General features: G+C 37.0%; 2 protein-coding genes across 2 annotated transcripts; both read right to left on the reverse strand.

Annotated features, from left to right (window-relative positions):
• Window positions 1-2505: 2505 nt before the first annotated feature.
• LOC141622326 (uncharacterized) lies at window positions 2506-8420 on the reverse strand. Its single transcript, XM_074438376.1, has 5 exons — window positions 8130-8420; window positions 5047-5165; window positions 4796-4853; window positions 4524-4601; window positions 2506-2793 (listed from the first exon to the last, which is right to left on the reverse strand). The coding sequence occupies exons 1-5, from the start codon at window positions 8287-8289 to the stop codon at window positions 2600-2602; spliced, it is 609 nt and encodes a 202-aa protein (XP_074294477.1). The 5' UTR covers window positions 8290-8420; the 3' UTR covers window positions 2506-2599.
• A 1101-nt stretch (window positions 8421-9521) lies between these two features.
• Window positions 9522-11245, reverse strand: LOC141622327 (peroxidase 64). Its single transcript, XM_074438377.1, has 4 exons — window positions 10758-11245; window positions 10472-10660; window positions 10095-10257; window positions 9522-10005 (listed from the first exon to the last, which is right to left on the reverse strand). The coding sequence occupies exons 1-4, from the start codon at window positions 10959-10961 to the stop codon at window positions 9611-9613; spliced, it is 951 nt and encodes a 316-aa protein (XP_074294478.1). The 5' UTR covers window positions 10962-11245; the 3' UTR covers window positions 9522-9610.
• Between the last annotated feature and the right edge of the window lie 359 nt (window positions 11246-11604).

Below are 11604 nucleotides of genomic sequence, written 5' to 3' on the forward strand. Positions count from 1 at the left end.
TAACGTCTTGATTAACAAGCCAATCAGCAGCACCACAGTTGGCCTCTCTATATGAATGGTCTATTTTTACAGTCCATCCATCTAGCTTAGTTAATTAGTTGTAACGATAGACCAAGGGACGTAATCCATAGCTTAAAAGTTGTTCGTCTCGAAAGAAGCTCACGCACGAACTATTGTTCCATAAGAACGAGAAGTTTTGTGATATGGAGAGATCGAGCATGCTCTAACACGGCTAGTAGAGCTCTCATTTCCGCTTTCATAGAATTACAGACTCCACAAGAAAATAGATTAGCTGAAATGAAATTATCCGAGTCGTCGCGAATAATTCCACCACAACCAGCAGGGCTTGAATTTCCTTTTGACGCCCCATCGGTGTTGAGGAGAAACCATCCAATAGGAGGGGGATGCCACCTTACATAAACTTCCTCATATGAAGTGCCGGGAGCCGAGTTAAACAGAGAGAACAAATCAAAAGCATTATTGGAAGTATCAAATTGGTGTTGAAGGAACTGAACCAGATCAATCGGATTTTCATCCCCACGACCAAAAACGACATTATTTCTCATTTTCGAAATCTAGCAGCATGAAATAGGAGGGAATATTAAATATATGTTTCTGTTTTTTTTTTTTTTTTTTTCATTTTTCTCGCTTGTTAAAACTTAAAACACTGATTTGGCCGTACTTTCCATTTATATGATAATTTGAAGTATTTTTTTACTGACAGGGTGATTATTTTTTAAAAGAATGTTAAATGGATAATATAAATATATAAATATCTAATTTAAGTTGAATATTTAATTTATCAAACATTAGTAATAATATTTTGTTGAGTAGACATACACTTGGCAAATTATGTACAGTATTTGAAAAACATGGTGTTTTTGGCACAAATACTACTATATCTCCAGTTGTATAAGCATTATACAACCACTATACATTTATCCGAGTTTATGTGTAATTTTTATGAGTTTTCTAATTTTTTATTTTTTTATGTTTAAGTGTGTGAGTTCATAAACTTTACCGCATAACTCAGATTTTTTAAAACAAAACTCAAAACTTTAATATAGAGCTCGGATTCTAAACCATCAGTTATAAACTGCAGTACAACTCATGGTATAGTCTATTAATTGGGAGGATGTCTATTCTCTATGTAAGTGTTTTCCACTTACTCATCTCACAATTAATTCATAGAAAAAGACATGATACCTAAAACGACAGTTTCTTAGCAATAAGTTGATAGGTATGATAAAGGGGTTTGTTATATTCTCCGAAAAAAAAAAAGTGTTCGACGTTGACAGATTGTAAATTATTCTTTGCATTTTCAATTTATTATGTCCACAATTTATTACTTCCTCCATCCGTCCCGCTCATTTATTTACCTATTCTATATACCCTTTTTTCTTGGTCTGTGTCCAGAACCATAGGTAAATAAATGACGGTATATAGCGAGTATATAATAAACGAATAAGATTTGAACTTTTTGCTTGCTTGTTCAGCATAGTGGGACTAAGCAAGAGAAAAGGCATCATAATGCAGAATATAAACATTTTTATTGGTAGTTGATTCCCTCATTCAATGGGCAGGAAGCATCCGACTAGTGGCCGAGTTAGGAAGGCTAGCAAGGGCACTCCCTATACTAGAGGACGACAATTCGGAAGTCATTAATTAAAATTTTCGAACTTTTTTCTAGTTTACCTTGTACTATTACTCCTTTGCTATGCTAAATTTTCGCCTCCTAATTGCAAATCCTGCGTCCGACGTAAAAAGCTAGGAGTTTTATCAGTGTCTTTCATTCTGGTCGTAAAAAAGCACTTATAAAATCATAAATACTCCATCAGAAAACCGATGCAATCCACAATTTCGACTCGAAAATCATCTCGCAATTAGCGGTAAACATGGCAAAAACAATTTTTCGATCATGTCAAAAGCCAAGAGGTACTCGCGTGAGTAACTTAAATACAAGTACAAGTCTTCATTGGCCAAGTCGTGTGAATTTATATGGATTTGGGAGTTTTGGGATCAGAGAATTACTCCCAAAAATCTGAACGTTTTCTGCATTGAGTTGTGACAGCTAACTAATGTCATGAGGACAAAATGGAGTAATATACAAGAATGATACCATCAAAATGAAATTGCAGATCAATAGGCAGTTCAGTGCACCCAGATTTCTATTCAATGCGCAAATACAGGAATTCTACACAAATTCTCATTATAGACGGAAAATATCCGTCTATAGTTATAGACGGGCCAAATATCCACCCACTTTAAGCATAAAAGAAGCAACAAGTTGCATAGTGGGGCCCAAAAATGTCACCACTTTAAGCATATTTGACCCGTCTTTCACTTTAGACGGATATATCCGTCTATAGTGAGACTAGCTGAAATGACTCGGAGAAACTTGCATGCAAGCTTAGTCGAATGAAATCGACCCGTCCCTGACCTCAATGACCCGTTAATGTTTAACAAAACAACTTGTGGCCCCCTTAAACTTAACAAAAACATGTATAACAGAAAAAGTGGCAACTCTTTTTTCTGATGTCAAATGTCGTAAAACGGATGTCCAAATCAGAACAAAGAAAGGTTAACAGGACAACTAATCTCACAAGGGTAGAAGTAATACAGGGCAGGGAATGAACTCAGCCAGGAGATTTGCATCGATATGCTTCGAATGAATGGCCTCCATGCTTAAAACAACCAAGTCTAAATTTAAATCATCAGCAACCTCACCGATTATTGCTGTCGGTTTACTTCCTTCGCCTAGTTTCTCTAGCAGCCTAAATTCCTGAAACCCACCTGTCATGATATTTTGTGTAACTTAATTAAAACAATTATGATTTGCAGGACAAAAAATTAATTGGAATCAAGAGAAGACCACATTATTCTGAGTAATACTTGTACAACATGCACAAAGACAGACCACGACATTACCATTCCCAAAACCCTTCACATAATAAATATAAGACTATTTTTCCTCTTGGCTGCTGACCTTTCTAGTTTAGTAATTGAGTGAAATGTTTGACAAAGGTACAGAAGGACAGAGCTTGGGTCCAATACTCCGGGTGTTGGGCAACAACTTGAACCCACAAGCAAAAACATTAAATGAAAGGGTAAATTGGTACATACCACCTACTATTATATACACTTTTATACTAACAACCTAAATGTTACATTTTTTTTCTAAAATGGTTAGCTAACAAAACTTACCCCTCCTCCCTTCCCCTACCTCGCCTCGCAATTTGCAGGAGCCATTGAGGCACTAGAGTAATGTTGTTGGTTAGCTAACAAAACTGAATTTCAGCCATTGTTTTTATTATTTCTGGTATTTTCTTCCCAAATACCCATTCCTTAATACTCCCTCCGTACCACACCAAAGGTAACACTTACTATAAACGGACGTACCACACCAAAGGTAACATTCCTTATTTGGCCCACAACATTACCAAATTATCCTTATACCCATTTGATATTTACACAAAATGCCATTACATACCCCACCTACCAACCCACAATTAAACACACAATTACATACCCCACCTATTTTTTCCCTCTTTACCCTTACTTTTTCCACCTTTTCTTAAATACTCCATTTTTCCCTACATTACCTTTGGTGTGGTACGGAGGGAGTACTTAATAGTTTTCACTTTTGTACGTATTTCTTTCTTCATCACCCATCCTCCTTGAACTTCTATCTCTTTCAATTGCTACATCTTTCTCTTTCATCTCTTACATCACTCCTCGTTCCTCTTCATCGATTATCTTCATCATCTTTCATCTCCGTCGTCTTTTTCCTCAACCTCCTCTCACAAAAAAAAAAAAAAACCAATTCTATTTTGAAAGAAGCACGTTTCAATTATCTTGACTCCCTTCATCAACTACCTACTCATTATCAACACCATTTCTATAGTGGAAACGATGGGAAAGAAGTGTGACAAATCAACCACTTTGAGCTTAACTAAACAAATTAGGGTTTAAAGTTGTTAAAACTTAAAACAAATTATGGTTTCGATTTAGGAATAAAATTAAGGTTTCATATTTCGGAAAAATGTTGTTTGGAAGGAAAAATAACAAGGGTATGATGAAAAAAATCTTACACTGAAATTTTGTTCAAGTAGCAACTTGTTAAATAAAGCACTTAATAGATACTTTTAGCAGTTGTTGAATTTTTTAGTAGGTAGTAATTTGCAAGAAAGTGTATAAAGTACTCCAGGTGGTAAGTACCACTATGTCCTAAATGGAAAGGGTAAAAAATAGAGGTTCAGCACCAACAACTCATGCGCCTCTCCCGATCCTAATCCCTTAGCCTAGAGAGCAAGCACAAAATAAGATAATGCTATACCCTTGAGTCCTTATCTAGCTCCCCGTAGCCAGGTAGCTGGAAATATACTCCTTCGGTCCTTCCTACTCCTTGGAATTTCTCCAATTTTGAAATATGAAAAATGCAATTCCTAAGAATAGGGAAGAGTAGCACATTTACATAGAAAATAGTATTGGTTCAGAGAAAGCAGATGGTGAAATGCACATACCTTCAGACAAATGCCAGCGGATACTCGAAAGTTGTGTATCATGCTCAGGATGCGACTCCTTTGGTTTATCATCAATAACTACAAAATAAAATTTGGCCTTTTCAAATACCCTACTATGGAAGTACGGCATCAAATCTATATGAGTAATCTAAATTACCAGTATTATATTTTCAATTTTAATACAGCTCTAACTTACCAGGTGCAATAGAAAACCAAGCATTCCAGAAAACCAATTAATTTAAATATGTTAATAGAGTTGATAAACCACATACCAACGACTGTTATGTCTGCCCCATACTTTTTTGACAAAGCAGCAGTAGTGGCAACAGCCTGCAGAGAATTTTGTAACAAAGTAACTAAGTAAGACCAACCATTTAACAAATAAAGTGAAATTGTAGCAGCAAACAAACTTCAATATATCAATCTGTCTCACGATAACTTAACGTGTAACAAAAATACCATAATGAATATTCAGACGAAGCTTGTTTCTCTATATTTAATCAATATTTAGACTTTAGAGTACCTGTCTTGTCCCCTCAGAGAGATATGGATTTCGATCTGTTATGGGTAGAAGCAAGTGCTTAAAATGAGTAAAGGCGTCCACAGCTACACTTAATTCTGATTCTTGAGCCTGAGTCTTAACTGAAAACAACCATAACACAATCATCAAAACAAAATCTATTGGCATCGGTCCTAACGTAGGGGTTACAAGAATTGACAATTAAGTAACAAGAATTCAAAATAGTGGTAGAAAACATGTTCGCCAATATGGACCATGATCATCACTAGATAGAGATGGAGTCAGAGTTAAAGTTCGAACTATATTGGATCCTTCAAAACATCAGTTTACGAATAAGCTCAACAGTAACTCAAATGTTTAACTGATTGAGTGCAATTGGAAGGAGGGTGGTTAGACGCCATGATTTTTGAGTTCAGTAGAGAGAGAGAGAGCTCAAACACATGAGCCACAAATAAAGTAAATGTTCTTATATGCTCACATAAAATTATGACCCAATCCATCATACTCATTACATAGTTTTCTAGTCCTCCAATCCTCTCATTACACTCATACCAAAAACGAAGCTTCGAGAACTGAAATTAGTTGATACAAACAAGAGTTGCCCCTTAGACCATGTTTATCCGTAGTTCTTGCAAACCTAGGTCTTACATTAAATATTAATATTTTTTCTAAACCAACATAGAAGCCCTAGTTCTCGTTTTTACTCTTTTATCAAGCCCTACCTTAACTTACTTAAACCATCTCCTTATCTTTTTACTATATACAACAAGAATAACAAAAATAAATAAATATTTGTCCCAAAATTTGTGTGTATACATATATTAATGTAACATATAATATTTTTGAATTTTTTAAGTTTTATGATATTTTTTCATTTAAAAATAATGTTTTATAAACAATACAAATAAATTATAATGTGCTCCAAAATATGTCAAATGTGATCTCATTTTATAGAGCACGAAAAATTATAAATTTTTATATAATTATAATTTTTTTTTAATATGTAAAATTAAAATTAAAACCATTTTGAAAAGAATGACAATAACTTCTTTTTTCCAATAAACCTTCTATCCATTCACTAGCTGACATGTGGCATGGAAGAGGAGGTCTTGAATGTGGGCTAAGTGTTCCATATTGGAACGCATGGAACGACTTTGTGAAACAAGGTCTACATTTTATTTTTGTTTTCCTTTTTGTTTTTTAGTTTTTTTTGTCCTTATTCAAGACCTTGCCCATGTAAAACCTACCTATAAACATGGTCTTAATAGCTCATCTTGCGTTCAACTCTTGTGTACGTAAATAACAAATGTTTTTGTCATTTTGGAGAAGATATCATGCCATAGATTATAACTACTCTTACAACATACAAACATTTTGAAATGATGATAATCGATCAGAGAAATTCAATGGTCAATTGTTTCACATTACATCAAACAAGTACGTGTAGGCGGTAGCATAACCATGTACAGAAAGCAAAGACATGATAGTATTAGTACCAACATGTGTATGAGTGTATCAAATTGTATGATGACTAACTCAAACAGTCAGTGATATGTAATTAGCAACTCCATTTGTGTTTGCAATACATAAACACTATCCATTTGTCAATTCCATTCCATAAACAGTTTCGGCTTATCTCTAGCACAATCTACTTGAGAGCTACTGTATATCTTAATACCTCACCCTCCTTATTCCATAAGCACACATGTTTAGAGACCTAACTTGATGTATTTCAAATTTTCAATCCAATATTCATTTAGGGTGTGTTTGGATAGAGGGATTTGGAGGGAAAGGAAAGGGAAGGAGAGTAGGGGATTTAAAATCACTTGTTTGGATAACAAATAAGGGTGGAGGGGAATGGAGGGGGAGGGATTTAGAGGGATCCATTTTCCCTCCTCCAAGGCAAATCAAAATCTCTCCAATAGGAAAGATTTGGAGGGAAATTGTATCCAAATACTCACACCCCATTCCCCCTCCCCTTCCCTTCCCTCCTTTTCCTTTCCCTCTTCCCCCCTCCCCTTCCTTTCCCTCCACTTTTGCTATCCAAACACACCCTTAGGGTAAGGGTGTGTTTTGATTGAGGGATTTGGAGGGAGAGGAAAGGGAGGGAGAGTAGGGGATTTAAAATTCCATGTTTTGATAGCAAATAAGGGTAGAGGGAAATGAAAGGGGAGGGATTTGGAAGGATCCATTTTCCTTTCTCTAAGGCAAATCAAAATCTCTCCACAATAGACAATATTTAGAGGGAAATTGTATCCAAACACCCACACCCCATTTCCCCTCCCTTTCTCTTCCCTCCTCCCCCCTCTCCTCCCTTTCCTTCCACTTTTGCTATCCAAACACACCCTTACTATCTAGAGTAATTAAGAACTAACAAATAACCCCCATCGACAATAAAAACCTCAAAACAACATACAAATAAGCAAATCATGGTAATTTGAATAATCTAGTATCACAATTTGATGAAAAACCTAGTTTTGAGTATAAATCCACCAATCCAGCAAAATGAACTCGTTGGGATATGCTCCCCATTTGACCTAGCAAAAACTAACCCAATCATATTAATCTAACCCTAATGGAGGGGAGGGGAAAGAGGGAAAGGAAGGAGAGCAGGAACGATGGGGGAATTTTCCTGAAAATCTTTCCTTTGTTGGAGGGAAAATGCTTCGCCTTGGGAGGAGGGAAATAGAGGGACCATTTTCCATTCCTTCCAAATCCCTCCATCTCCATTTTACGAACCAAACAACGGAAATTGACTCCCTACAAATCCCTTCCCAATTCCCTCCTTTTCTCACTAAATTCCGCTTGTCCAAACAAGGCCTAAAAGAGTAACTCAAATTGATCCAATTCGACCATAATTTTGCTGGCCCCAAACTCAGGCTTACTCAAGGTTACACAATAATAACACAAACCAAACATAATCGAACCCGAAATGACCCGAACTAAAATCACACATTCCCGAACCATCCCCAGCCCCAATACTCCGTTTACCACGTCTACTTGTAAACAATGCATATGCAACATTAACGAGTAAATATAATCGGAAAAAAACAGTAAAATTGAGCAAGAAAGACGGAAAAAGTTACCGCAGCGGTGAATTCTCGGGAAACGGGAAAAGAGAGGGAAAGTGGGAGGTTTGAGTTTAAGAGAGAGTAGACAGGAAGAGGTGGAGGTAAGTAAAGGTTTGGAAGAGGTAAATGGAGGTTCAACAGGAGTAACGGCTAAAAAACAGTTAGCGGAAGCCATGGGAGAGTAATTTTTAGTGGTTTTCTTCGGTAGCTGTGTCTGTGTGCTATGGTGGTTCCAGAAACCTCCAATGTTTTAAATGGGAGGGGAGTTCAGATCAGGAAACGGAGGTTTGACTACTTGACTTTTGTGGATAGGGATGGTTTATTGTTTTCTTTTAAAAAAGTTACTTTTTACCTTTTCTTTTGGCAAATTATACCACTTTCTAAAGTTCTACCCGTCAAACGGGTCGGGTAGATCGGTTCCGGTTCATGTGAGAATATGAATCGGGTAATTTGGGTTTCGACTGGAGCAGACAAACTTTACTCGATTCGACAAGCCTGACCTAACCTACCCAAAAACTGACCCGATAATTGAAAATTAGCAACCCGAAGTCAACTCGACCCGTTTGCGACTCGACACTTGATACAACCCGATGATCAGTGGCCCGAACTTGAATCCGACTCGACCTAAAAGAGTATGCTGACCCGATACGACCCGATTCGACTTGACCCGATTGTCACCCCTAGTTTTGACCCATCAAATCGAGTTTTGACTATAAGATAGTAATACTTAATAGACGTTTCATGATTTTGATCGGGTCAAATACTCTACACTAAAATATAACCTAGAATGTATTATATTTATAATATGTCATATTCTAGATTACAATATGTCTATATCTCGACATGTTCCAACACAACCAAAGAGAAATTCTCGCGTCCTCCCGGAGGACGTCCTCCCTACACTCAAAGGAGGATTTTATAATATTTAATTTTTATTTTGGTGCTCCTTCTTTGTATTTAGGAAGGACGACCTCCGGGAGGACGTAAAAATTTCTCCACAACCAAATGCCTTTATCTAATTTTGTTACACTATACATTTGTCCAACTTTTGTTCTAAAATCAACTTTTCAGTTACTGCTTTTTATGCATTCTTTAAGTACTCCCTCTATTCAACAATTATCACCCCATTTTAATATAATACCTCTCACATATAATGGAGAAATAGGGTGATAAATGTTGAATGGAGGGAGTATTTCTAAGTCGATGTATGCTTATTTATTTTTGTTAATCAAGCTCCGGCTTAATGTAAGTCTGTGTCCAAGTCTGAGTCTGCTGAAGAATAATATTACTCCGTAGTTTCTTATATTGCGATAAATATTTTAGCTTTTTATTAATCGCCATTTAGTCTAAAATAATCCGAGCTGAGTTTGAGGTGTAGACGTATAGTGCCGGTGAATAATGATTAAAATTTTGCAATATTTTCATTCATTCATCCAGAAAGTCTACAGTTACATATAATAGTGGTACTTAGTACGCAACATTTAACAAGGACGCCCTTAGTTGACCCGTCGACAATTCTTCCGAACTTCATGTCCTGCAGTGATGCTACTCATCTTGATCATCGACTTGACAAATGCCTCATCGAAAGCTTCTTGAGAAGCAGCGAATTGTCGAACCAACTTTTCGGTGCTTGGAGCAGTGACCAATGTTTGGTCAGAAGAAAACAGGCTTTTTCCTTGAAGTATTAGCTTGTAGTATGTATTGTCAAATGTCGACGGGGAAGGATCCATAGTGGAACCGGCATTTTTCATTTTGTTGTGTGCAGGACAGACATTTCTCAAGCTCGCGGCAAAGGAAGGATTAATTGAGGGATCAATGTCGTTAGTCGCATCAAAGTTGTGTAGACGGCCTTGGAATGATGAGCAGTGGGAGAATCCGAGACTATGACCGCCTGCATAGCATTTACTGTTAGTTTAAAATCTCGTTTACAGAGAAAAAAAGGTAAATAATTGACGGAGACATGGAGAGAGTATAATTTACCTGAAAGAGCTACCAGATCTCCAAGGTTTAGGCCTCTTTGTGCAAAACTTTGTTGGAGTTGGGAGAGGTTGAATGAGGGTGCCGGGAGTTGTCTCGTCTCACTGGCGTATGATGTTCTCCCGTCTAATCTACCTTTCGGCACATCCCATGTCGGCCCACCAGACTGCGTTGTACAAGAATTAATTATTATTATTATTATTTTATTTTATCTTAAAAAAAAACAGCGTAACTTTTTTTTGAGATCAAATCAACTTTTACAAGAAATTGGTGGGCAACCGAGACACAATCTGATTATTATTATTATTATTATTATTATCAATGATAATGAGAATGATGCATTAGTAGAAAAGAATGTGTTATCTGAATTGTACACTTACGACGACAACTGAATCCCTTGCAGCTAAGGCGAGTATGTCAGCGCACGAGACAACTCCGGGACAAGCAGCTTCTACTGCCTTCTTTGCATTGTCAATGACAAAAAATGCATGCAGCGAGAGATTCGGCGGACCTGTTTTCTCTACTTTGTTGTCTTCAGCTTTGTCAAGCAGTACAGAAGCATCACACCCCTTAAAAAACAAAACTTTGGTGTCAATTGAATTGGTACAAACACAATAATCACATCCCTTAAAAAACACAATGCTAGTAACGTGAGACGAGAAATACCCGTATGAAGCAGTCATGGAAATGCATCCGAAGCAATGCTGCAGGAACAGTTTTATCTTCCGAAAAAGCTTCTTTGACGATGTTGGAGATAATTCTGTCAACATCAGGACAATTCTTATCATAGTAATTCAAGCTCAGAGAATCTCCAAAGGAAAATGATGAGCAGATAAGAAGGAAGCTGAAGATAACGACTGAAACCGCCATGGTGAGTATTAGTCGTATATCAGATTTTTATTTGCAATGTGTGTTTTTGTTGTTGAAGCTGATACGAATCCCGAGGGTATATATAGGCATTTGTAAATCATAGGAATGCAAAAAATTGATCTATGAATGTGACAGAATAACAGAGTTGTTATTTGGTGACTGATACATTTGGGATGGTGGATTTACCAGAGAATTAGTTAAGCTTCTTGGTGATAATGAGAGTAGTATTCAAGCAATCTCACCACTAAATGACAATGCTCCTCCTCTCTATTCACTTCTAGTTTAGTACAGTGTTAACTTATTACACTTTATATAGCTGCATTTCTTCAGCACGTCTTGCTTGTAACGTTCACAAGCTTGTGACTAGACCTGACAAACAAGTCAATTGTGTCGGGTTCGTATCGGGTCTATTCGAGTCCGGTTGTTCGAGTTTGCAGGAATTCGAGCCAAATTGGGTCGGGTCGATTTGGGTTCGGGTCATTTTCGGGTGAGTTGTTGTCAAGTTATTTGTGGATAATGGTCAAAAGGCCATAATAAACATTCGGATCGGATGGAATAAGGTCGGTCAATTCGGGTTTTGGGCCAGACTCGGGTTTGAGTCAAGTTATTCAGGTCAGATCAGTTTTGTCAGGTCTACTTGTGA

The sequence above is a fragment of the Silene latifolia genome, chromosome X (genome assembly GCF_048544455.1).
Source record: "Silene latifolia isolate original U9 population chromosome X, ASM4854445v1, whole genome shotgun sequence".
In the NCBI taxonomy this organism is placed as follows: Eukaryota; Viridiplantae; Streptophyta; class Magnoliopsida; order Caryophyllales; family Caryophyllaceae; genus Silene; species Silene latifolia.